The sequence below is a fragment of the Acanthochromis polyacanthus genome, chromosome 22 (genome assembly GCF_021347895.1).
Source record: "Acanthochromis polyacanthus isolate Apoly-LR-REF ecotype Palm Island chromosome 22, KAUST_Apoly_ChrSc, whole genome shotgun sequence".
Lineage (NCBI taxonomy): Eukaryota > Metazoa > Chordata > Actinopteri > Pomacentridae > Acanthochromis > Acanthochromis polyacanthus.
This window is the reverse complement of record NC_067134.1, coordinates 21,025,834-21,053,257: the sequence shown is the minus strand read 5'-3', so window position 1 is coordinate 21,053,257 and position 27,424 is coordinate 21,025,834. Positions and strand designations below refer to the sequence as shown.

Here is a 27,424-nt window from a genome sequence, read left to right as displayed (position 1 = left end):
TTGACCTGGGTATTTTGTTATTCAAGTTCGTTGTGTAACTTTTTAAAAAATTAAGCCGGAAGATGGAGAAACGAAAGTAAACTGCTTCTTTTGCAATTTGGTGTCCGATGCGTTCACGGCCAGATTTAAAAAGCTTAACATGGTGTCACACATGCGCAGATGTTGAATGCTAGTCTTATTTTCGAATTCAACGTGTCTACGTATGCTGTTTATGATAAAGCGAAGTGGTGTTTTAAGTAAATATTTACTCTATTGAGCTCCAAAGATAAATTTTAGCTTTTACTCCTTAAATGTACAAATGTTTACTGAATTTTGCCATGAACATAAATGTAACACAAGGAAGATTCGTTACGTCACCACACTAAGCGCCAAATTCGTATAGTGCGGAAGGCGCAACAACAAAACAGCAGCGGCACTGTTGTTTAACGTTTTGTCGTTGATTTTAATCTGGTTTTTTTATTAAACGTCACCTCGCCAGTATGTCTCAGCAGGCTGGATATTCGCCCAGCTTCAAGCGACCGGCTGAAATCATGCGAATGAGGAGAAAAAGAGCCCGAAGCGACGCCGGTCCGAGCGGCCAAAGTTCCACTGACAGTCCGGGACAAAGCGGCTCGTCTCCGGCGTGCGTTCGGCCGTTCTCCCCGGGACCGCTTTTCAACACTCAGAACCGTTCCGGAGGTGGAATAAAACGTAGAAACCCTTTCGCAAACATTGAAAATACTTTCAGCCCCAAAAAGAAACTCCACATTTATAACGAAGAGGAACACGCTGTGGACAGTTATAAGAAACCGACAGAAAAGGAGGGAGATGAAGAAACATCGACGAGGAAAGAGAGTCTGTCTTTTACTACGATGCTGACTGAGGCAGAGAAACGAGAAGATATTTCCAGCAAGGTTGGTTGTAACACCGAACTACATGGTCGTTTTCTGTTTTTTTTTGTAGCATAAAGTCAGCTAAAGTTAGCCATAACTGACACAATGCAGAACTCCATTTTAAAAAGTCGCATTTTAAGACGAGTTTTACAGCTCAGATAACTGCTAAACCGTTGGATCAATCCCCACTTTCACTCAAATCATATCAAATTTGTGTATTTTACATGAGCCGAATTGATCCTAACACACATTGAAGCTTTTGTGATATAAGAAGTGACACCCAAGACTCATTTTCTTATTATAAAGTAGATGTTTGTTAAATTCTTGCTTTTTCTTATGTGTTTCCTGCTGTAGAACAATTTCTCTGAGGATGATTCTCTGTTCGAAGAACAGGAGGAAGATATTAAAACCCCACTGCTGAAGGTTTGTGTACTTTCAACACACGTCAACATATATGCAAAATGAAACATTTCCGAAATCTCTACATGCTTAAGTTTCTCTTACAAATGTCCTCTGTGTTCCCAGAGCCCTCAGGCCATCGCTCCTGCCTCCATCGCTGTTCCAGTGTGCACAGAGTATCCAGCAGACTGGAGCCTGAAGACTCGCCTCCTTTTCACCTCCCCCCTCACCCTCTCATGGGCAGAGCAGCCCAAAGCCCAGGAGGAAGCTCTGGGGCTCAGCCAGCACTGCAGAGCTCAGTTTAGCAGCCTGCCACACAGTGTGCAGGTAGAGTCCTCATTACATCCATCTAGGAGACAATTTTGACTCAGTTGTCGCCATTTATACACTCTGATTATCCTCTGTGTCTGCTGAAGGATCCCAAGTCCTGCTCGGAGCTCCGCTGTGCCTTCCAGCAGAGTCTGGTGTACTGGCAGCATCCCTCCCTGCCCTGGCTCTCCATGTTTCCCAGGATCAATGCTGAGAGGAGCTTTACTGGGAAGAGCACACCGTGGGCTCAAGATGCAACACTACAGCAGAGCCTGATGAGGGAATGGTGAGGCTGGGGATGTAGATGGGATTACACTCTGCAGACACCATGATTGCATCGTTGTTGTTCAATCAATCAAAGTTTATTTGTGTGTGTATTCCTTTACAACAGCCCAAAAGGTGACCAAAGGGCTTCACAGTAAAAAAGCAAGAAAATAACTTAAGCCTCGTGTTGTCCTGTGGGTCAAAACTGACCTGTTTTAAAGTTTGAAAATGTAGGGGAAAAAATATTTTCAGAGTGACACTTCTGATGTCCACATTTTCAACATTTTTGGGAAGTCTTTGGACATTTTTTGGTAGAAAAAAAGAAATGTTAAAATTGTTTCTACAGAACATTCACAAGAAAATCAACCAAAATCCAAAGAATTTCACTGAAGGGATGTATGTGAGGTCTTGCAGTCCTTGTCTTTATTTGATGGTTAATCCCACTACTTTCTCTTTGTGCTTCCTTCAGGTCAGTCAGTCTGTCATCTCTCTACAGTCTATTGAAGTCCAGACTCTGTCCATATTTTTACCTTTGCTCCTACCAGGTATGTTTTTTTGTTTTTTAACTCCATCACACGAGCACAGCATGACCTATTTCCCATCACAGTTAATTCTCTTCTTCTCACTTTTCCGTTTTTGTTCTATCAGTTTACAGTATTGTTCAGGGCAGCCGGTCTCGGGGGTTCTGCCAGCATCACTGCTTTGATTTCTCCAACAACTCGAGGTTTCAGAGAGGCGATGAAGGCTGAAGGTGAGACTTGGACTGCAGCTCTTAGTCAGACTTCTACAAATGCATGTTATGCTCACAAACGGCTTGTTTTGTTGGTTGTTTTCTTGCCGAAACTTTAGTGTTGTGATGTTTTGTACTACCTTGTCCCATTTGTTTAACTTCATACTGACTGAACAGAAGAGTGACAACATCATTAATGCGTGACCTTGCTTGTCCTGTTCACCTGTTTAGGAATAGAGTTCAGTCTCCCTCTAGTGGAGGAGAGGAAGAAGAGCAGGGAGCAGCAGGAGGAAGAGAAGGAGCCCAAGGAGAAAGAGGAGATGTGCGTTTTTTTCCCTCCATCCTCTGTAGATGTGCTGCAAAACTTTATAGTTCGGTTCAAATCTCTGACATGATGAAAGTAAATAAGAGGACTCATTATTTAATTCAGTAGTGTAACTTAAAAAGCAGTCCAAGTTCAAAGTCCAGCTTTTCCTCTGTGACTCTCTGGTGCAACAGCCATTGTCTTAAAACTATTAATGGCTGTAGCTGAGACAATGACTGACATCATGTTGCAACAGTTATGCAGTGATACGGATGAAAAACATTTGTTATAATGAACTGAAGCTCATTTGTGTGTGTTAAAAATTCATGTATTTTTTGAAAAGTTTCATTGATTATGCATGCTAATTGTAGGAAATATTTTCCTGACCTTTGGAAAAATTCAGACAAAAAAGCATAGAATATCTGCAGAGTTTAATTTGTTTATTTGTTTGATGGTGTTGCTTTTGCTGCCATATTTATATGTAATAATAATTCAAATTGTAGGTGCAGTGATCTGACTGAGGATGCCGACTGTCAGACGCATGATGATGATGATGATGATGAAGATGGCAGCTTCTCCTGGCTGAAGGAGATGGGAGTCCAGGATAAAATCAAGAAGCCAGATGGCATAACTATCCAACTGTATCCTGCTTCTTTCACTGCCTCCTATCACGTTTATTAGCATTTCTTAAGCACATGTAGGTTTCTATGTGTTCTCATTTATGCAATCCTTGACCCCTTGTCTAGTCGTAAGGAGGGTCATGCTGTGTCTCTGGACCATAAACCAGAGTCTGTGGTGTGTGTGGAAGGATCTCACACCTTCACCCTCATCAACTTCCTCATCAACTGTAAGAGCATTGTGGCTGCAGCCGGTTCTCAGGCGGGTTTACCTCCAACGCTGCTGGCTCCTGTCGCTTTCAGAGGAGCTACGATGTGCACGTTGAAGGTACTGAAACACACACATACACACAAAATATACAAACATCCCATCTGCAGTGTCTTTGCATCCATCTAAGTGTGTGTGTTTATAGGGCCGCAGTGTGAACGGGAAGACCCAGGTTGGTTCTACCTACCAGAACATCAGCAGTCTGGAGATCACGGGTATGTAGCTGCAGGATCTGAGCTTATTTTAACAATTTAATTCAGTATTATGAAAAAAAATTGTGCTTTTGTAAGCTCTGAAAGTCATTTTTTAGATTTAGTGTATTTGTGAGGGACTATTTTTAGTGGCGGATTAATCCACATTTGGTGCTCTGGGAAAAAAAGATGTTATTTGTAGCGTCTTTTATGTGTAAATCAAAGTTAGCTGTTTATACCATTTGAATATGTTCCTCATTCACTGTATGTGTCATTTTTCTGTCTTTACTACAGGACCTATCCTCCCCTCCTCCCTTCACACCATCACAACCCTCCTTAGACCTGCACAGAAAGGAAACTTCTCAGCTGCTCTCTACTCGCACACACCTACAGCTGTCATGAACATACAGACCAACGAGCAACAGGTACGACAAATAGACACAGTACTTCTTATGGAAAGTTGAAACAGGCACCTTTCATGTTTTCTTACATGTTGTTTGCTGCTGAGTTGCTAATAGCTTCTCAGTTGCAACGAGGAGTGAAGAATTGGTTTCTTCCAAAAACCTATCTAGTACAAACGGCTTATTTTGGGCAGAATCAAGTGATTTTGAGGAAATGTTACAATTTAAAGCTTAGTTTTGGTTCCATAAAAATGGCATGTCGTATAAGAGGAGTAGTTCAGGACAATTGGAAAGTTAAATATCTGACAATTCTTCTGGTTTTCTGGTGTCTGGCCAATAAATGATTTCATTTTGGCTATTTTTAAAAGAAAACATCCCTTTTCAAACCAATGGTGGGTTTTTGAATTCAGAGTAAAACAGAAGTTGCATCTTGTTTAATTAACGACCCTGTAAGCGTTCACAGTGACCCACATTAAATACATTTATGGTGTTGTGTGATCAATAAATACTTGCTGATGCAGCAGCTGTGCTCAGGGTGAATTCTCAGCAATGATTTCTACATAATACAGTCTGAGGACCTTCTGCTTCTCCTGCCTTTTTGGTGACTGTTAATGACTTTCACTGCTGAGCAACTTTAAACTCCACATTTTAAAAACTTTATGAAGCGACAATGAGACTGAATGGACCGATTGTATTTTGCATTACGGATGAAAGTTGAGGCAGATTGAGAAGAACAGAATGTTGTTCAGACAGGTGAGTACAGCAACAGAAAATCACTGGTAGATATAACTCCCTGTAGAGAACAGAAAACTACTGTATTATTATAGCATAGTGTATGTACTATGTTGTGTAAAAACTGTTCAGGCTTATGTGCTTGATTATATTTGATAGTATTTGCAAGATGTTTATTCATCTCAAACATCTCTACTTACTGTTAGTGATTTGTAGTTGGAGCCTGATGTTACCAGATTTTGCATCTTAGATAAAGAGAGCATTGTGTCAAGTCTAACTTTGTATCATCTGAACTCTGAGAGAATATTCGTAGTAGTCAGCGACACATTATGTCTATTTCACATCACCTGCTGCTGTTTCACTTGCAGTACTTTAACTCCAGCTGTTCTCTCTGTGTTTTTTTAGGTTACTGGTGGGTCAGTGGACCTGTCTGGTTGTGGGCTCCATCCTTCTTCCATCCAGCAGCTGCAGCAGCCGTCCGGCCTGGGCAAGACTGCTCTGACACACATCAGCATGAAGAACTACAGCTACACCTGGAAGAACTGATGTTCCTCAAACGGACAGTAACCTCAGAGTAGGAACGTGTGTGACAGCAGCTTTTGTTTTGTTGGTTTTAACAGCTGCACTGCGACTGAGCGTTTCAGCCAGATTGCTCTTAGTCATGTTAGGAGCTGAGTGTTTATCTTAAAATACCTTTTAAACAGATTTTATTGCCTTGCACTGTAATTTTAAAACTTTATTTTAAATCTTTGTTTCCAAAATGAGTTTAATCAAAGTTAATTTCAGGTTGCATAGCTTGACGTTGTGTCCAGAACTTCATGAAATAAACACATTTTCTGTGGAATTTATTGAGATTTGGGGTTTATTATTGACCTTATAGAAAAATATAGTGCTAAAATGAAATATAGATTTCATATTGTCGTTATATATGAAAATTTAAAGATGTCAGTTACCAGCTCCTGTTGAATAACAAAGATAAAGGAGATGTGAAGTGAATAAAATGACCTTGAAGTATCCAGGTAGCAATCACAATAATAGTAATGTTTTCTAAATGCAAAGGAAAGGTGCTTTAACATATGATACACTGGCCATTCTTTATGAAAGAAAAGGATTTAATGCTGTTCCATGGGCCATATATATATATATACACACACACACACACATATATATATATATATATATATATATATATATATATATATTTATAATTAAGCATCAGTCCTAGATGAATGCATTTCTTGTTTGTCTATACTTTCTTTTCATGCTTTTTTGTTTTGGTTAATTTGTGTCTTGTTATTTTGTGTCTCATTTCTGTCGTTTTCTGTCTTGTTTTTGTTGTTTTGTGCCTTGCTTTGTCATTCTATTTCTTGTTTTTGTCACAGACAATCTTGTTACCACAGCAACAAAATCTTTCTGACTCAAGTTTGTTGTCGTATTGTTCTGTGTTGTAAAGTTAATAACACAGATGATGATGTGTGGTGCTTCTTATTTTTTTATAACGAGGAATAATCCTATCGAATTTGACTTTTGGCTCAGACCCTTTCATTGTGTCCATTGAACCAGTGATAACATTTATTAAGCTGTGAGTCTGCAATGGATATCATATCAAAATGCAAACTAGAGACATATAGCAAGTTAAAAATACCAAAAAGTATTGGTCACCTTGAGTGGTGCCGATATTGGAAATTGTTGGGTCCGAGCCCATGAACTAACCTTGCTGCCGCTGGGATCCATCATTTTCAGCATGAACCTGGTCAGGACTATCACATTAAATGCACAGTCCTGACAGTGAAGCACAGCACTGGGAGTGTGATGATATGGGGCTGCATGAGTGTAGATAAGAACAAATACCCTACTGTTCAATTTAGAACTGATGCAATCACTGTAAGCTGATGCAATTTAGAATCATTTGTCATTTAAGTGACACTACACAGTGGTGTACTAAGTTCAGTTGTGTACTGTGTAACCAACTTCAGACATCTTGATACAGTAAAAATGGCAGAAAATCCAAAAACATTTACATTTCCAGTTTAATAAACAACATGTAGATCATGTACAGTATTCTAGCCATTACAAAAATCTGACAATTGGCATTACAGCTCCCGGATATGAACTTAAAATCGTTTGCATCATTCAAATGTACAGTTTGGTTCATTGTCTGCTGTGAACCCAACTGCAGCAACTCCTCTCTTCAAACAAGAAGCTCCTCCTTGCGTGTCCAGCTCAGACGCCGACCCAGACCCTGTCAAGTATGTAGGGCAGTTTAACAGCAGAGGTGAGAACCCCACTGGATGTTTTAAATTTTCCGTAGAGCTCCCAGAACACACAGAACCACTGCTGTGACCAGCAAGACTCCACTGATGAGTCCAATCCGAATCCAAGGAAGGTCGTCCAACTCAGACTCAGATGGGGCGTCTGGCAGAAGAAAAGGGGCAACATCTCATAGTTAGATTTCTGTTTTTCTATATCTCTGATTACCAGTTTGTGATTATTGATTACTGGTTTTTGTAATTTTTTCCCCTTGATATTCTGCTGCTAACCTTCATCTGGAAAGAACGTCACCATCTCCTCAAAGGCTTCCATCAGCCGTGACTCTGTCACTACTGGAAATAATAAAATAATAACTTAAGTCATAAAATAACTTAAGTCATTGTATTGGAGCCCTGTTAAGCAATTACATGCAAATGCACAGATTTCAAGAGCAAATGGTGAAAAGATTCTCATCAATCTGACACAAATTGCCCAGAAATTAGAAGGTATAAATGCTAAAAATGTGGAAAGCACAACCACATTTTTCAAATCACACAAAGCAGATACATGAAATTGGTTAAAAAAAACAGAAGTTTCTACTAAAGAAATTGATGAACAAGCACCGCTGGAAAATAGTTTCTTGTACATAATCTGTAACTTTAAGTGTTTATCTATTTAATCCTCTGAACTCCAAGCAGTTTCTAAATGTTTTCCTCTTCTGTCACAGTTTTACTCATTGTGGATTTATTTTTTAAAGTCCCACATCTCTATGGAAACAGCACACGCATGGCTGGAAGTAGAGAAACACAGCCTGCAGTTCAGCCCAGTTCAGATGAGGAGCCTCTGATTTTTTATTAAATGACGGTGTCACCATTGTGCCAAGAAGTGCAGATTTTTTTTTCGTTTTTTAGAGAATCTGCAGAGAGCAAACTACTTATTTTTGTGACTGCTACAGACAGTGAATCTTTGGGTAGCTGCTGTACAAATCAGCCTCACTGAAGCTGCTTTCTTTAATATTTTCATTCTTACTGGGAAAGGTTCACCTGGAATTGGTTGTGTGGAGTCTTCCAGGAGAACAGGTGTAAAGTCATGGTGGGATTCAGTGGTTTCAGTCACGTCCTCTGTCCAGGGTGTTACAGTCCAGTGGGATGTACTGCCCCAGTCCTCTGTTGTTGTAATCAGGTTATCAGGATCAAAACCTTCCAGCACAGTCAGTGTGATACTTTCTGGTATCCCAAGCTTGGGACTGTCAGACTCCCTGAAAATATAATTAAGAATGGTTATTGGTAGTAGTAATTATAATACAAAACACTTAAAATGTTTTTAATTGTTTTTTTTTTTTTTACATAAAAATGACAAAGAAGCACATTCTGTCTGACAAGAAAGAGGATACGTGTTGCAAAGGTCCCACATTTTAAACGTGTTTTGGCTTATGAGAACCACTGAAAACAACAAAATACGAGAAACCTATGAAATTCCCGCCTCACTCTTCTCTCAAAACCTCCCCGCTTGCTGCAACTCTTGTTTTTAGCCAGTGGAACACGATTAGTTAGTCCGAGGTCTTTTCCATGCACAAAACTGCGGATAAAGCAGATCGATGGAACCTACCTGGTTCTATACCAGCACTGGTACTCTCCACTGTCACTCATTGTTGATGTCATATACAGACGAAACTCCTCATCAGTGACGTTCATTAGAAGAGTATCAGAATCAGGCGACTGATGAGTGAATAGTAAACCCTGTAAGGTAAAAAGAGATGTTCAAATATTCAAGGTAAAGATAGTTTTGATTCAATATCAACCCATGACAGCACAGTTAAGCCACAGGTTATTCACAGACATGCCAAAATATGATGTATAGTAGTCTGTTGTGCAGGACTAGATGTTGATATCCCTTCTTGCATACATGAGACACCTAAGACTCTGGGATGGTCAAGTGAGTGAGGACATCGTCTGGGTTATCATGTGGGCCAATAGGGTTCTTCTTTCCAGAAATAAAGTCAGCAAGTGACAGTAAGACAGGGTGTTAGACACGTTATTGATTTGAACATTTTCCCTATGTATTTTTACATTTTCACTAAAAATGTCCAAAATTGCAAACTAATCAATGAGAAAACCACATCAAATAGTTGTTATAATTGCGAACAAGCTTTCTGGGTGTGTCCTCTGCTATCTTTGAGGATCTTTAGTTCTTTGAAGTTGGAAGGCTTCCTTGCCATCACTTTGGGCTTCAGTTCTTTCCACAGACTTTCAATAGGATTCATCTCTGAATTCTGACCGGCTCGCTCAAAAGCGTTCATCTGGTTTTCTGTGTCTTGACCACTTTGGCTGTATGTTTAACATCTATCTTGTCTTTTTGGAAGGTCCCATGCTGCCCAAAGACAAGTTCTTCTGCACACTGCCTGATGTTTTCCTCTCGAGTCTTAATGCCATCCTTTTTTCTCATGTCGCATTTCACTTTGACTAGATTGTCTGATAGCTAAAGAAGCATCCAAAGCATCACATTCTCATCACCATGCTTCATTGTCGGAATGGTGATCTTGCGGTAGAATGCTTTAATGTCTTTCTCCAACCAAAAGTCACTTTTCTGTATCCAAACATCTCCATTTTCATCTCATCCAACCGCAAAATTAAGGACCAAAAGTGTTTTTCTACATCCAGTTGACCTTAAGTGTGCCTGTCATGGACAAAATAAGCCCTCCTTGCTCGGTATCCGGTTGGAGTGTTTGCCTTGAGATACTGGTACCAGAATTACTCAGATTCCTTGGGAAGGTCTTGGCCATGATCCTTGTACTCAAATGGCCTCTCATGCTCCCATTCTTGCCAGTGCAGGCATCTTTGGTTTCCTACCACACCCTTGAGATTTTTCACAGTGTGGAACTCCTCGTACTTGTTGGTCATGCTTTACACTTTAGCCACTGGCCACAATTTGAGACCTGCGAAAGGTTTCGCCTTGATAAGCATGAACTGCAGTTTGCAATTTCCTGTCTTTTCCTCACGTCAGACAATATATACATCATACATTTTGATATTAAATATATATGAATGATTGGCCTTTTGCAGTATACCGTACGTTTTTTATCGATATGAGGGTACTGCCATTCCTGGTCCACCACACTTCCATATATGAAGGCACAGTTTTGGAGACATGAATGTAGCATGCTAGGTCGACCCCGGTGCCTTCATGTACTGTAATGGAGCGCTCAACTTTGGGCTCTTGAGGGAGACGTCAAGAAAGTGGCAACATGCAGCACATGTGAAGAAGAAGAAACAAATGAAATCATTAGGATTCTTTAAAGTCTGTTGCTAATTTAGTTTTGATACTACTGAAGTAATGTTGAAAACTAGCACACTGCGCCAGCCAATTATTCCAATTTCTCAACCGTCCATACTCTGTAGCTGCAGAATGTATTTTGGGTGAACTGATGCTTCGCAGCACACAGCAGGCAGGAAACTGGCCAAGGCAGAATCCAAGGTGCAATAAAAAGGTCTAAAAAAACAAATGAGGCACAAACTGGGAATACTGGAATGCTTGGCAGGAAGAATTTAGGTGCACACATGGTACAGATGGCAAGAGACATGTTGTGTGGACCTGAATCCAGAACAGATTCATGCACGTTTATTATATCAGTCATAGAGCGGGCATTCTTATGGACTTGGGACAGGCATGCACACTTGATGATGAGTTGATTTTCTGAAGTTGTTTTAGTATCATTCATTTAAATCTGACCAAACCTCAAATGAAACTGGTAAGCTTCACATCCAACTCACCCCTGACTGTGAGCCAGACTGTTGATATGGTTTTTCCTCCTTGCCAGATGCACTCATACATATCTGTGTCGCTGAGCATTGTTTGGTTGAGGACTACTGACCAGTTTCCTTCCCTGAACTGCTCATCTGGAGGCACCTGGACCCGGCCCTGGAAGGTAATTGATAGACTGTACATCAAAAGTAGAGTGAAATTCTCAATTTTACAGAAGAAATACCATAATTGTTCGATTCATAAGTTATTATAGGCTAAGGGATTGATTATAGAGGATGTCTTAATATACAACTTCATTTCAAACTTTTCTGTTGAACATTTTACACTAAAAGTAAGTGATAGTCTATGTTTATTTAAATCAAAATCCATACTGTATAGTATGGTGATGTCCTGATCATGTAGTATTTAATATCTGCCAATGCCAAGTCCCAATCTGATACAGTTTTTCGAGATAATACACATTAAAAGTACACTAAAGTTATTGAAATCAGCCCACTGTTGCCACTGTTGGGTCAAGCTTCCTAACAAGCTGGGAAATGCAAAGAGTTGTTGTACTCCAGGTACAGATTTACTGTAGTAACTGGTTACCAGGTGGAGCCTCTTTATGTTTGAAGACGATCATTTAGACTATGTTCAGTTCTGTATTGTTTGGGTTTAACGAACAACGGGCACCATGACAGAGACCAGTACAATTCTTAATGACCTCTGGGTAGAGCTGGTGTATTTTATACAAAATATCTTGCCTGAGCTTGTCCTAACTCTTTTTGACACCTGTCTAACAGCAGATGTAAACAAAGGATCAGGGTTAGATTGGTGCTGATGCCAGTAGGTTATAAAATGCCTTGATCTGTCCCAAACCCAATTTGTGATATTGGCTCAGGATATCCCTAGTATAATGATTTGTAATAAACATAAAGCATCATTCAAGGCAGCACTAACCTCAAAATGTTCCCCCAATATTGGCTCGCCTTCCGCCAGAATCGCCACATCTTGCCCCATTGCTTCCCAGTGGACAGTTCCTTCCTCCTCGAGGAAAGCTGAGCCATTACAGTGTAAGAGGGCAGGCTGCCCATAGTCCACCTGAACGGTCAGTGTCTCCGCTATATGAAAGGCTAGACAAAAATACAACATAGATCAATAAATGATTCACAAAACACAAAGGAAAAATGTTAGGGAGGATTCATGAGGGTAAGGTGGACCATCTGACAACAGAAGATAAAAGAGAGAAGTATGTATGAAGGATTAAGTTTACTACAAACAGGATTCTAGAGTGGTGAGCTTCAAAACAAAAATCATTGAAAACAAACCCACATCAAACTTAGATTCAGTTCCTGGTGTCACTTTATGACTTCAACAGTATTCACTTGAGCTAATTAGTGGTGCTCCAGCAAACCCAAAGAAGATTAGCACCAGCTGCCATTGACAGTGTACTGTATTAGATTAATATTAGGCTAAACTGGATTACTACAGAATCTAGGGTTCAGTAGGTAATAATTGCATTGGTTTGATTGAAGTCATTTTCATGGCATTAAACCCCTTAACATGCTATTTTATTGGCAATGTCAAAACATGGCACAATCTCATGTGTGTAAAACTGAATACAAAAGTTTTTAATGAAACAGACACTCACCACTGCAAAGCCCTCCACACTGAAGACACAGCAACAGCACCAAACCACACACAGGAAACATCTTGTTGCTGTCGTCCTCCTACAGTACTGACAGAGAAGAGCTTCATTCAGCAGTCAGCCAGGCTACTATGGCATGATTTAGACTTTAGAATTTTACCTTTTTTATTGTCATTATAGCACATCTGACTCTCACATAGAAAAACATAGTGCGTGTCCTTTTTGAGAATGGTTTAAAGACCCTTTAAAAGTTTGACTACAATTTTAAAATAAATATAATCCTCTTAACTCTGGCATAACAATAATCACCAACCACCGAGTTTCTTCAAAAATCTCAGAGTTCATTCTCAGTGGTGTAAATAAGCATGAAGCCATTTTTATCCTGTCTAAATTAATTTAGCTAAAGTTGACAGGTCAAACCGTAAACTACGGTATTTCTGACATAGCTTTGGCACCGCTTCACATCACAGAAGGGCAAGCAACAAACAAAACAAACTGTTCTTACCGAGAAATGTTCAAGAGATTAAGGAATCCTTCGAGGCCGTGAGGATGCCATGGCCCTGTGTGTGTTTTAAATAGCAGGTGCCTCCTCTCATTTTACAAGACTGACGGCACCAAATGCTGCCTTCAAGTGCAGTGGGAATTATGTACACGGCACATCGGTCAAAGTCAAGTTAACAGTGAGAGAGAACTTCTCACGGCCTTTTTTTTTTACCTCAAATTCCTGAATTTACACGTTCACGTTTCCATACTGAATGAGATTTTTCCAGGTGGTTAAAGTGGTAGATGCCTCTTATCTCCACAAGTACACCTCTCCTGTTTGTTAATCGATCTAATAATATTCAAATACACCTTTCTTTTCCATTTTACATACATACAGACTTCCCTGCACTGCCGGGCTCAGGGTTTAAACGGCCACACAGGTCCAGTACATTGTGCTTAGCTGGCAGCCTGCTCACAGGAATCGGACACCGAGAGGCACGTGGCAGGATTCTTGCTCGTACATAATATTCAAAGAGCACAGGAAGCCTATGGAGGGTCCATTTGGAGAAATGGGGTTTACAGTGTGGTAACATGATCTCTGTTTGAACGTGCTAACCAGTAGGATAAATATGTAATTGTTACTGAGTTGTAAACTCAAAATAAACTGAAAGCACATAAATCAATAACGCTAGTAAAAAAATAAATAAATAACCACACGTATGCATAGATGAGTTAAACTTAGACTAATACTTAAGACAGGCACAGTCAAATCCTAGAGAAGACATCATATATGCACAAGTCATAAACAACTGCCTTCATTGACAAGAACAATGAGAGCTGCAACAGATGGTGTGACCCCACAGCCTCAACCTCAACCACTGAGAATCCACACAAGAACCACGGCAACTGCTCCAAGATGTTGATTAACCTACCCGCCAGCTACTTTAGAAAGCTGTTTAAGTGTTTTTAAGTGCCAAAGTTTCTTAGTTTTTTCCCCCCACTTTGTATAAAGTTGATGTATGACCCAAAGCATCCCCACCAGCACCTTAAATCTCTGCACAGCAACACATATACAGTACCAGAGTGAGAAATGTTATGTGTCATATGCGCATGGTTCATATCGACTTTCTGAAATGTTAGATGGCACGAGTACAGTGCTGCCTGTGTGTGTTCCACTGTCACATGTGACCACAGGGATGATGCATTCAGCTTCCATGGGAAAAACTAGGTATACAAATTAACCCCAGAAGTGAGCTGTAAACCTCTAAAAAAGTGTTCTCTTTATCTCCATTATTTCTGCATTATCTGAAGTGCGTACGGATGCCACATACAGTAATTAATTTGTCTCAACAAGATATCAGACACAGATCATGTTAGGCATTGGTTAGCTTCCAGGAGAAATTCTCTTCTCTTCTTTTCACGCTGTAACGGGATTTAAAAGGACATGCCTTCTGTTACCAGCTTTAAGCAACGCTTTTGCACAGACTGACACATCAAAGAACCGGTAAATTTCGCCACTAAAATAGATAATTCATTAAAAACAACTGGACTACTTTATTGCAAATTCACAACCCTCTGCAAAACTTGTAATTTCAGCCTATAGGTTGCTGCCACGGTGATGTTTTTGTTTTTTTCTTATAGTGAATGGAAATTCACCAATCATCAATCATCAGTATCGCTGTATGTGTTGTCCAATATTTGATGATATGAAAGCTTTCTTGTCCAAAACATAATACAGATAAAGACATTTGAGGTATTTTAGAAACTGTCACCACATAGTTCGTCCCACAACAAGTCGAACTCCATAATTTTTAACACTCTATGATGCAAAATAGAGACTGGGAATCTGTGTGTGATGTATTTAATTACCACAAAGCTGATGTTGTACATTGTAGTGATTATTGTCACAACTGACTTATGTGCTCATTATTTTCGCCGTTCAAACTTTAAATTTATTAAACTTAACTTCTTTTTGATTTTTGTAAAGAAGGCTGATGATTGTGTCTGTTCTTACTATTTCTACCTCTAGTAAATTGTGTAATTTTAGTGATTTTTGCCTTTCAAGCCTTCCTTCAGGTTTTGAGGTTCAAGTGGTTAAAGATCCACCTCGACATACACAATCACCTTTACGCAGCCAAAACAAATCAGGGCTCTTCAGCTTCATTTCGTCCAGTGAATGATTCCTTGAGTCACTGTACATGAAGCAGGGGACACCAAATGTCATACAGCATCAACATCACAAAAAAGACATTCAATTTCCAGATCTTCTTAACCTACCATGGTGGTACATCTGTCATCTCTGTATATTTAACTTTATGCATGGTTCTGTACAGTAACCTGCTTTGGTTTGTCTCAGAACTTATTCCAGATCTCCTTCCATCGTTCCTTAAAGGCCTTTTGTAGTTTTTCTTACACTATTGTGGAAAACACGTGAAGATAACATTTATATAGTGAAACTATTGTAGCAACCTCTGTTGACTGAGGGTAATTGTGAGGTATTTCTTGGTTAACTTCTCCTAACTGGATTAGACAGCTCCAAATTTAGCTTTTACTTTCTTTTTTATCATATAAATAGCTACAACACCATCAAATTAAGCAACCAATAAAGCAACAAATAAACTGGTGAAATGATTTCTGTTGCTTTAAGTGGAGTTCGAGCAGAAGTTTTAACAGAAATGCTACAATTTTTCTGTCCCCCACTGCTCTCCCTATTTTCCCTCATATTCTTCCCTCCATCTCTCCTCCCCCTTTCCTCCATCCCCTCCTCTCCTCCTCCTCCTCCTCGTCTACTTTTCTTCCCAACCAGCAGCTTCCTTCCACACTGAAGAATGGAGGAGAGCAGTGAGGAGTCACTGGCTTTCTCCGTCAGGGTCTTCACTCTGCAGGAGGAGGCGAGATCGGAGGAGGCCCACATGGAGACACACGCGGAGGTAAAACTGGAGGAGGACTCGATCACATTTACTGTTCTAATGAATCGTGACTCAGTTAGTTGCATTTCGGCGAAGTTGGTTTAGTGTTAGTGCAGAAATTATTATGAGAAAACACTAGATAACAATACCATGCTGAGCCGAGGACTGCACAGAGCATGTATTAGTCTGAGTATTAACATGTGAAATGTCTTAGCAAGAATCTCAAGTTGTAAATATGGGACGGCATAACTTCACTAGATTTTTGCTGGAGAAACTTGTTCATGAAATATTCAGTAAATTGACTGAAGTAGGAGTCTGGTGAGCAGGTATGAGGTCTGGATACAAATTTGATAGTATTTCTTTAACTGATAGTCGGTCATCTTAACAATTAACAGCCAGTTAAAAATGATGAAAATACAGTCAACATTTCTTCATATGGTCATAAAATCACTGTAGAAAACCACTGACAGAAAATAATATGTAACATCATTAATCTCTAAATATCTGACATGTGAGGCTCATCAGCTGATGCAGCTCACCTGGACCTTCCTAGTAATAAAAACCATCTTATGTGTTCACTTTCTCTCTTCCATCCACCTGACATCAACCTTCTACATGACACACATCCATTCACTGTCATCAGTAACTATGTCTTTTTGTATTTTTTTTTATGTTAGTTTAGCTTTAATAAAGTTTTTTTGGTTTGAGAAAATCTCTTGCATGTTTTAATTACTTGTCACTTTCTTTGAGTTTGTGACAGCCAGACCTACAGAATGGACAGGGCTACATTCAGGTTATGTTTAAAAGGGGAAAAGATGGGGTCAGTGTTTTATAACGAAGCAGCAGTGGGTGTTACAAATTTGCTACACATTTGCTGCAAAGACACCAGCTGACCCGCATGAAAAATTGTGCTCTGGTTGTGTTTTTAGGAGGAGCAGATTCAGATGGAGGTGATCAGAGAGCAGCATGTCCATGTGTTCAGACAGAAAGCCGAACAGGAACTCACTGTGCTCCTCACCAACGGACTGGAGGCTCAGCAGCTCACTGTGCAGGACGGTGAGTAGTGGAGGACCACACAGATACAGATATACACGCAAACACAGATGTTGTGCTTGCATAGATAGAGAATACAGAGGAAGAAGGCTTCAACAGTGGAAAAAAGTATGCGCCAAAATGTAATGTTTAGTGCAGTACCAAGAAAAAACCTAAATCACATCAATATGTTGATTTTCAGTGCATCAGGAAATCAGAATACTGCAAACCATCTGTAACAGATACTGTAAATAACAATGTCTATAATATAAAGTAGTCTTAAGCTTCAAGTCTAATCTTTTTGTGCTAAATATCTTTTCAGCCAACAGAGTATCAGTTTTCCAGTTTACTGTTTGTAAGGAGATGGATTGCTGTCAGGTCGGAGGTCAGTCCTTCCTGCTTACCATCGGCAAGCTGAGCCTTCTGCTGCAATTCAAAACTGCAACTGGTTTGTACTGTTACATATTCTTTAAATGAATCCTGCTTATCATCCTGAATAGATCCAGCATATATACAGTATCTCTGAAAACATCTTGTGATCTTTGATTCTTTAGATATGAAGAACTTCCAGAGGTTACTGAAGAGAGGAGGTGTTGAAGACAGTAAGATAAGTAGCAGAGAAGGAGACAAGAGAGGAAATGAGGATGCAGATGGAGTTCAAACAGCTTCTAGGAGACACCCCACAATGTTTGAAACAAGGACTGAAAATGCCCCGACACAGTGCTACCAGGTAGACACTCACACATTATGATTTTAAAGTTTAAAACTTCAAATACATGCTTGTTGTTCTGTGTGTTTCTGTGTGTGTGCAGTTCCACAGCTGTCTGAGCCTGCAGCAGAGTCTACTTCAGGACTACCTGAGGACCGCCACCTATCAGAAAGCCATTTTAGCCAATGATGCTGACTTCAGGGACAAGGTGGGCTACTGTAGAGACACTACATTGGAAAACATTCCTTTATGAAGACTCCAAAGTCCACTTATCTTGTACTATGTGATACTGTGGTTTGTTCTATATGTTCATAAGAGGAAATACTGAACTTGTCACTTTTGAATTAACGCAGTTATTCAGCAGAGAAACAGTTTTGAATATTTGACATTTAAGTGATATTGCACATTTCTGTTGTATACTTATACAGAGCATTTGAAATTTAACTCTGGGATGCTACATCTTAGCTATGTAACACACTGAAGGTTTTAAATGTAAGGTCAGGTGGCTGTGGAGGAAAGTCAATGACAGTATTGATCTTCTAGTGTCTTTAACTCAAAGCTTTAAGGTGTGTGGTCTCCTTATCTTGTTGCAGTTTGAATCCTTCTCCATAAATGGAGGATGGAGTACTACTTCACCTTGGTCAGTTTAGAGTTGAGTCAGTACAGGTGTCCAGTCTTTAAAGCAGCAACTCTCAAAGCTGGTTTCACGAGTAAATAACACTTTTTTCAGTCATATGCTGTGAAATGTGAGTATGCCAGAGCACATCCGCTGCATTTTGGCTTGTTTCCCCTCCTGTGAAGTGTTTAGAAACCTGACTAATACCAGAATGCCTTCTTCTGACAGTACTTGAGCTGTTCTTTATTTGGCATTTTCTTAGTTTATGTTCTGATACCATGTCTCTCAGCATCACAATGCTACTTCGTAAGCAAAATTTAGTGTTAAACCTGAGGCACAGTCATGTTTCTAACTGCAGCTGCAAGCTGATTTAGTTGAACAAGCCTCCAATTAAATCAAATTCAATGTCGTCTGAACGCTGCTTCAGTGTAAGGAGACTTTTCTGATGGACCCATCTTGGCACATTATAACAAAATCAAGTTCACAATCCATTCTGCCTTCTTGTCTCTGTAGGTGGTTCTGGATGTGTGCTGTGGTTCTGGTATTCTGTCTTTCTTCGCAGCCCAGGCAGGAGCTTCCAAAGTGTATGCAGTCGATTCCAGCCCAATGGCCAAGTACACGAAGGTCAGTGCATCGTACATCACATTGTTCTCTTTTAAACAGTTTAAGTTCAACGTTGTACACTGGCTGTAAAACTATTCTCTTACCATTGTTTGAGTTTCTTGAACAAATCTACTAGCAAGACTTGAATCTTCTGACTGTGAGCTCACATGCAGAGTTTGGAGAATAATGTTTTGTGTGTTTTGGCCGTGCTGACGCCTCATGAGAAACCACAGCGTTGCACTCGATAGCACACACACAGGCTTTGAGTACATACATCACATGCAGAGCGTAGCATTCTGGGGGAGTTAATGGGTTGCGGCAACATCTGGCCCAAGGTTCAGTAGGACGGGGGCTGTAAGGAGATGCTTATGCACAGTGCAGGGCTCAGACCAATGTCTGGGGATTATATCAGCTTTTTATTAGTTACTGAAGCAGACTTCCAACACAACAGAGACTTAATTAGTAAGTTAGAAGTCAGTTCTTCCTGAAGGCCATAAACATTGTAAAGCACATTATACAAGGTAAAAGGTGTTATATATGAGGAGTGTGGGCCATTTATCACCCACATCCATCCATTTTCTTCAGACTATCTGGGCCAGGTCATGGTGGCAGTAGATTAAGCAGGCCGTTCCAGATGTCCCTTTCCTCAGCTTTTCCTAGAAACTCATCTCCAACATAGAAGAAGCAATCTATCAATTTCAATATACATTCACTCAAGTTTAACAATCATTGGCTGCAGTTACATGCTATTTTCCATCCATTTAAATGTAACAGCAAACAACAATAAGCCTTTATACATAAATGCTAAATTAAAAGATCTGAGAAGATGTTAGATGTATCTGCTTCACGGTAGGCATTCAGAAGGAAGTGTTGTAAATTTCTCACCGCAAAGTCCATTTTTTTCCCCAAACTGCTGTTGGAGTTTCGATTTTATTTTTATAAGTTTGGACAGGGATCAGTCTCCGGATGCTCTATCCTTTCTGAAGCTACACTCTATAAAAACTGAGCACAGTGTGGATTATCCAGAACACAGCATTGTTTCTGGAATCGCAAAACCACAACCACTAGAGGTAAGTGAGTAAACGCATGTTTTGTTCAGGGGGAAATACCTTGAACTCTTTAATATCTTGATCTTGGAAAAAATATAATCCTGTTGTCTCCCTGAAATGAGACCTCGCCAAAAACGCTGAAAACAAAAAGAGGAGTTGTGAAGGAGATCAGCTATTTTGTACGACCCTGGTTCCAGAAGCAAAGTTCCATTCATTTTCCCCATAGACAAAGTTATGTGACTCAGAGTTAAAGCACTTTTCAAGCTAAAAAAATACCAGATTTTTTTCCTGTTTCACTGCGACATGATGCCAAAGAGTTCAAAGCCTGTAAACATACAAACATCCAGGTAGAAGTTCACTGTGATGCATTCTTAGACATTTGGCTTGTTTTCCAACATATTTGGAAGTTACTCCCACGCTAACTCACGCTTTGACTGACTTCTCCTTCTACTATGCCCAACTTGCACAAAAGAGCGGATCAGGAAAGAATTGGAACCTTTAAATATGATGTCCACAACCTAAAGCTGCATTATTGTTCAGGAACATCCCATACACAGAGTCCAGTATGCTGAAATGTATGTATCATTATCCTAGTTATGTGTTTTCTGTTTCCTGTACAGATCCTGGTCCAGAGCAACCATCTCTCTGAGCGGATCATGGTCCTGGAGGGGGAGGTTCGTCAGGTCAACTGTCCTGACATGGTGGACGTCATCGTCTCGGAGCCGATGGGCTACATGTTGCTCAATGAGAGGCTCATGAGGAACTTCCTGTATGCCAGGAAATGGCTCAAACCCAATGGTAAGAGCAGACAAAGCAAAGTGAAAGGATAATGTTGGTTTTTTGTACCTTGTGGGTATTTTTTCAGTTTTGGCCACCATTTCTATTTGCGGTTCTTTGTTGGAAACTTGGATTGCTCTCATTGGGTTGAGGGTGAGATGCTGAGATCTCGAATTCTTGTACACAAATGACAGGAAAATGAGGTGGAAAAATGGACTTATGCAATGTTCTCTTGATTTATCAATCGATCTATGTTCTAACCTTCACTTTTAGTCTTGAGCTCTAGGTCGTGACCAAAGGAATAAGATCGTGGATACAAGCGGCCGAAATAGGTTTCCTCCATCATGATGAGGTGGAAAATCTGGAAGAAACTCAGAAAAGTCACTGGTCCATCATGCTGAAAGGAGCCAGCTAAGGTGTTTTGTGAATCTGATTAGAATACTTCCTCTGACGGTGCTTACCTTTAGAGGTTCCTAGTCCAGTCAGGAGGAGACTCTATAGTCGACACAGAACTCATCGGATGAGTTACATATCTCATCTGGCCGGGGGACACCTTTTGATCTGCCAGAAAAAGCTGGATAACATTGCTTTGGAAAGAAATACCTGGAAAAAGCTTTTCAACCTGCTGCTACCACAACAACAACTGCAAACAGATCGACAGATGGAGGGATAGATTTCTATGATAAACAGTTTCATTTCTCATCATCTCTTTTGTGTACATGTCTGTCTGTAATGTTTTACATTTGTCTCTCTAGCTCATTCTGTGTCTGTCATTCTCTCCCTCTGTCTCCAGGTCTGATGTTTCCCTCCTATGGTGATATCCATCTGGCTCCCTTCACTGACGAGCAGCTCTACTTTGAACACTACGCTCAAGCCAGTTTCTGGTCTCTCACACACACAAGCATGCTCAGACATAAATCCATGCATGAGGACACAAACACACTGACTCCCTTTCTTTTTCTTTCTCTCTCGCACACATGCGTGTTCTCAGTGTTTGACCTCAGTCAGGCATGTTTCCTGTTGGGTGTAAAACGCTCGACTTCAGTCCTGCCTCATACACAGCAAAAAAGGGTCTGACTTGCATGCACTACTGTAGGCTGGACATTTTAGTTGAGGCGGATTTACATTTGTTGTACTCATTCTGCTGCGTTCATGTATTTTTGCAAAATTTCTGCAAACAATATGACCTCTGTTTTGCAGTTTGCTTGTGCATGAAAGTGTGTGTGTGTGTGAGTGTTGCTACGCTCTGCGCCCTTCACTGCTCCACCACTATGTGCAGGTCAGGCTTAGTCAGCCTTGAGGAATGAAGGTAAACTCTAAACTGATGTTTTTGATCCAAACTATTTCAACAGAGAGAGAAAAAAACGTATTCATTTGAAATAACCACAGCAGCATCACAAAAAGTTTGAGACTTTATACAGTCATTAAAATAGCAACAAAGACAGCGTTTAATTCAGTAATTTAGGAAATACTGCTGAAAATGTAATTCAAATACTTTTTTTATGTTATTTATGTCAAATTGTAACAGTTTCAGAGAACTTTACATGAAGACCTTACAGTATAATAGAGAGCAACAATTCCATCATGAGCAAACCTGATCCACAGTTCCAATGAAAACTATTATTTAATAAAAAAAAAAAAAAAAAAAATTATTTATATAGCAACCTTTAAAAACAGAGTTTACAAAGTGGTTTATAGACAGGGCAATGAAGAAAAAAGGATACTGAATAATTTAAGAATGAACATTGTGAAAGATTTTCAAAATAAATCAGGATGACGACACCAGATACAATAATAAAATGTCACATCCAAGTCAGAAAAAGTGGAATAAGAGAAAATAGACAGTAATATCATAAACACAAGGCTAAAAATGATAATAGTAAATTAGTGTAATACATAAATGAAGGGTAAAAGAGAATAAAATGAACATAAAATAGGTAAAATTTTAAAAATAGACGATAAAAATAATGAAAATAGAAATATAAGCAGAAATAGATGACATCACATCAAAGCAAGCCTGTAAAAATCGGTTTTAAGAAGTGATTAGAAAGAAAACACTGATTCAAACAATCTTCTGTACTTGACAAACAATACATAAAATTAGGATTAATTTGGAAAATATTTGTTTACTGTTTACCACTAATGACTTTAAAAGCATGCTACTGCTGCTACTTATAGTGTTTACTTGGTATGAAAGTTGCTAAATGGTGCACTAAAATCTGTGCATAAACACCAGGTTATGTTGACTGTTTGTAGTGAGGCTAACTAACACTGCCCTTTCTTTCCATTTCATTACACCAGGTTTGTTTTTTAACGTTACTAATTCACATCCAGACATGTCGATCAGCTGAATATACAAATGATTTATTTTCCACTCTTTACCTTTTTCAGGCAGCAGAGAAGCTTCTACGGTGTGAGCCTCAGTGCTCTTCACAGCGCTGCAGTAGATGAGTTTTTCAGGCAGCCGATAGTGGTGAGTTACAGAAGAAAAACTGCATTTACTGCACATAACAGAAAAGCATCCATGTAACACAGTATTTGTTCACAAAGTGGTGGAGATTTTGAAAATTGTAGACACAAAATAAGTCAACTAGGATCGTTTGAGAACATTCTGTTATTTTATTTTAGCAGAAAACTGGATCACAATAATTAGATGATTTAAAATGGATTTATTCTGGCTTTTGGACCTAAATACTTACTGTATATTAATTGTCTGAATGAACTAAATGTCCTGCTGCAGGTTTGACCATTTCCCAGGTTTAATTGGAAGATTATTAGTATATTATGCTTAATATCTGCTCTAAAAGTGTTTAAAAATGCTCATCAGCTTTGACTGTAAATGGATAAAATAAAGACAATTTTCTTCCAAATTACCCATCAATTCTTTTTCACAGTTATTGTGAGGTTAAAGTAAATTAAAGTCCAATACAACGTTCATGTGATCAGGTTCTTTCAAGTTGTTTATTGTTGCATTGCAATAAATGGAGTCAATGTCAAGCATGCTGCAATATTTGCACTAATTCTGAATATAAAAGCAGCTTTAAGTCACATGAGCTGTCAGGTGGTCATTATATTAACTGAGTTTTGGATTATTTTTGCTTTCTGTTGCATGACAGTGGTAGAAAATTATCTTCATCATGCTACATTTTAGCATAAAACGACAAATGAACAAACTGCTGGTTGTTTAAAATTATTATTTACTACATTGTGAGCAAAGAATTGTATTAAAATTGTTGTGTTTTCCAGGACACATTTGATGTGCACATCCTGATGGCCAGGTCTGTGAAACATTGCATCAACTTCATGGAGGTTAAAGAAGAGGATTTACACAGGTACATCATCATGTTGGATTGCTAAAGTCACATCAGCAGTGCTTTATTTTACAACCCATTCAGCTTATAGAAGCTTTAAACGTACTTTTATAAGGTGTAAAGCATGCATAATTTACCTCATAAAAAGGCCTGTAGCCTGTTACATAATAGTTAAAAAATTGCCTCTTACATAGTAGGTTTTTTCGATATACTGTATAGATGTGACAGTGTGAATGCAGAAATGAAATCTGTGCTTCCAGAGTGGAGATTCCCTTTGTGTTTACTCTGCTCCAGTCTGGTCTGGTCCATGGATTCGCCTTCTGGTTTGATGTGGCTTATCGGGGGTCCAAGTAAGTAAAACTGACTTCCTTCTACTTTGACTGACTGATGGTTTGAATGATTTTCAGTGCAGACAGACAGTGAGGATGTAGCAGACTGGAACAAAGTTTGCATCTGAGCAGCTGAAAATCATATTAAGTCACGTCTCCGTCCACATATTCATTAGAAGTCAATGTGCAGGTATGTAAACTCTCCATTTATTTCTGTATTTGTAGATCCACAGTGTGGTTCTCCACAGCTCCCACTGAGCCTCTAACCCGCTGGGCTCAGATCAGGTGTTTGCTTCAGACGCCTCTGTTCGCTAAGTTGGGACAAACTCTTTCTGGGACAGTGCTGCTGGCTGCTAACAACAGGTAGGTGTGATCTGAATAAGACTGAATTATCAGCAGAGCAGTGGACCCAGACGAGAGTCCTGCACTGTTTTCTTAATACTACTGGATTTCTGCGACACAGTACTACTGATTCAGTGTCTTCTCACATCTTGCAGGGCTGCAAAATTACAATCACCAGCATAAAAATGACAATTTTTATACTTCAGTAAATTCAATCCACATTTCTCACATTTCCTATCTCACTTATGAGGGTTAACCTGTCCAAGAAGAAGTATTAAATATTAGCAAGCAAGTTTATTTTATAGAGCATCTTGTCACAGATGTACATTTTTGACAATACTTAACAGGCAGAGGTTAAAAAACAAGATAAACCATGTAAAGGAAAAAATGCAGCATTTTGAAAGAGCTGCAAAAGTCTAATTGTCTTAACAGGGAGTTTTTCTAAATCTTGTTGAGATACAAAGTGTATGAGTTTGTTTTTAAGGTTTCCAAATGAGGAGCTGGTTCTTCTATAAATATATAATCACATAAAACAGTGTAAAACCCCACGTTAACATATTTAAATTGCTTTCTTTGTCTGATAAATTTGCAATAAAACCACAAATCCAGCTTGTCCTCACATTGTAAAGCTGCTACTGGACAATTTGGAGCCTTTTTACTTTCAAAAACACCTAATTGATGAATCAAGTACCAAATTCTCACCAATTAATTGTCTGTCCGTTGACTATGAATTCATCAACTGATCATTTGAAGTCTTGACGATGCATTAGTTGTTTCTTTCTGATCTTATGTCACCATGGCACATACCAGGTCTGTCTACCCAACCAACCATCAAAAAAAAGGTCACAAATGATTAATTTGATGAAGGGGACTCTTCTCCTAGAGGTTTCTTTATTAGTCTGTATCTTGTAAATGCACCAACTTTGACCTTTTCTCTCACCAGACAGAGCTACGACATCCACATTACGGCCACAGTCGACCAGTCGGGCTTCAGATCTGGAAACGTCCTGGACCTCAAGAACCCTTTTTTCAGGTCTTTTTTTGTCTCTTGTGTGAAACGTTTTAACAAAATGGATAAATTATGTACTATAATATAATATTCATTGATATTCTACTTCGTCTTGCTATCTTACTTTGGTACAAACACATAAGTTTGTTGAGGGAAATGTACTTACATTAAGAAATTTGACTGCATTTATGTGTTTACATATGAGCAACAATTTACTGCAGATGGCTGCATATGCATATTTTATAGTGCTTATTTTGTCCAGGCTTCAAAATGACTTGAAATAATTTACACTTATAGCAATATTTAAAAGGATAAGCAGCAAATCCTCAAATTTACGCAGCTAAACCCATAAAATGTTTGGCATTTTAACATTTAAAATGATTTTTGACAGCTAATTTAAGATGGTTTTGTAAATATCTTGTTGGAAATTCTGTAAAGTCTGCATAAATTTTCAATACAGAAATCAGATGTATAATGTGCTGGAAAAAGTACAATATTGAGATGCCTTCACAGACAGTTTAACAGGCAATTTGACATTTAATTTGGGGGTGACGATATGCAGCTGAGATTCCCTATTCCTAGAGATAAAACAGACCAGCTGGTGTCTATTGAAGACTTTGGACAAACTACAAGAACCTCAAATTTGCACTTCAGTACAGTCTTTGAGCAAAAGTAAATGTATTTATTTACATCTAATTAGCTAGAGTATAATAAGGCTCTTGTTATCTCCTTGTTTTCTATGATGGAGTTCTTCCTGCTGTTCATAAACTTGTCGGATGAGGTGTCGATCATCTCTGTACAGGAAGACTTTTCATTTTGAAAGTGATGTGAAACTGTGACTCTGCAGGATTCCATCTTGGTGCCAAAACTAGAGACTTGAGAGCTGCAGGTCCAGAGCAGGAGGCCTTTCACCTCCAGGATGCAGAGTGAGTATTTTCAGAGCCTCCAATTCATCATACTGATATGTATGTCTTTTTTTCATTATTATTAACAGTCTGTCTCTTTCATCTCAAAAGGAACAACATCAGGAATCACCCGATGTCAAATCTCCACACAGCTGAGCTCTGACTCTTGTTCTTATAAACATTTTGTCAACAAACTTCAACGCTGAATGTAAAGTCAAGAAAAAAAGGAGGAGTTGTTTTTCTTAGACTTTTTAAAGGTGATATATTCGTCCACAGACTGTGATAAAAACTTGCATTTCACATTCAAGCACCAGCATTTTTTTCTCTGTTTAATTTTCTGTAATAAAAATTCTTCATTCACAAACTGCATCAATAGCATTTATTTGCTGCTGCATACAGGTTTGTTGCGTGGTGTGAAATGCAAATTCTACACCATTTAACACAGTTAAGATCTTTTTTGTGTGTGTGTGTGTGTGTGTGTGTGTGTGTGTGTGTGTGTGTGTGTGTGTGTGTGTGTGTGTGTGTGTGTGTGTGTGTGTGTGTGTGTGTGTGTGACTGAGTTTACAGGATTCTGATGCAGATCTGTCTCCCTCTGTTGGACTTTTAGTGCTTTTACAACCACTC

General features: G+C 39.2%; 3 protein-coding genes across 3 annotated transcripts; 2 read left to right on the top strand and 1 right to left on the bottom strand.

Moving 5' to 3' along the window:
- The first annotated feature begins 366 nt into the window (after positions 1-366).
- LOC110963104 (DNA replication fork stabilization factor DONSON) lies at positions 367-5,935 on the top strand. The gene is made up of 12 exons (XM_022211293.2): positions 367-893; positions 1,227-1,295; positions 1,398-1,598; positions 1,688-1,866; positions 2,314-2,389; positions 2,493-2,595; positions 2,806-2,896; positions 3,382-3,519; positions 3,625-3,823; positions 3,909-3,978; positions 4,249-4,379; positions 5,493-5,935. The coding sequence occupies exons 1-12, from the start codon at positions 480-482 to the stop codon at positions 5,631-5,633; spliced, it is 1,812 nt and encodes a 603-aa protein (XP_022066985.2). The 5' UTR covers positions 367-479; the 3' UTR covers positions 5,634-5,935.
- Positions 5,936-7,099: 1,164 nt separating this feature from the next.
- Positions 7,100-13,323, bottom strand: LOC127532198 (uncharacterized). The gene is made up of 9 exons (XM_051943542.1): positions 13,232-13,323; positions 12,730-12,816; positions 12,039-12,211; positions 11,108-11,255; positions 10,410-10,552; positions 8,946-9,076; positions 8,381-8,595; positions 7,628-7,690; positions 7,100-7,502 (listed from the first exon to the last, which is right to left on the bottom strand). The coding sequence occupies exons 2-9, from the start codon at positions 12,788-12,790 to the stop codon at positions 7,384-7,386; spliced, it is 1,053 nt and encodes a 350-aa protein (XP_051799502.1). The 5' UTR covers positions 12,791-12,816; positions 13,232-13,323; the 3' UTR covers positions 7,100-7,383.
- LOC110963108 (histone-arginine methyltransferase CARM1-like) lies at positions 11,163-27,118 on the top strand. Its single transcript, XM_022211299.2, has 16 exons — positions 11,163-11,262; positions 16,019-16,139; positions 17,048-17,174; positions 17,473-17,598; positions 17,705-17,880; positions 17,963-18,067; positions 18,989-19,099; positions 20,748-20,925; positions 21,698-21,788; positions 23,296-23,377; positions 24,151-24,236; positions 24,476-24,565; positions 24,770-24,907; positions 25,830-25,919; positions 26,743-26,821; positions 26,912-27,118. Exons 2-15 carry the CDS (start codon positions 16,038-16,040, stop codon positions 26,765-26,767), a joined length of 1,527 nt encoding a protein of 508 aa, XP_022066991.1. The 5' UTR covers positions 11,163-11,262; positions 16,019-16,037; the 3' UTR covers positions 26,768-26,821; positions 26,912-27,118.
- The last annotated feature ends 306 nt before the right edge of the window (positions 27,119-27,424 follow it).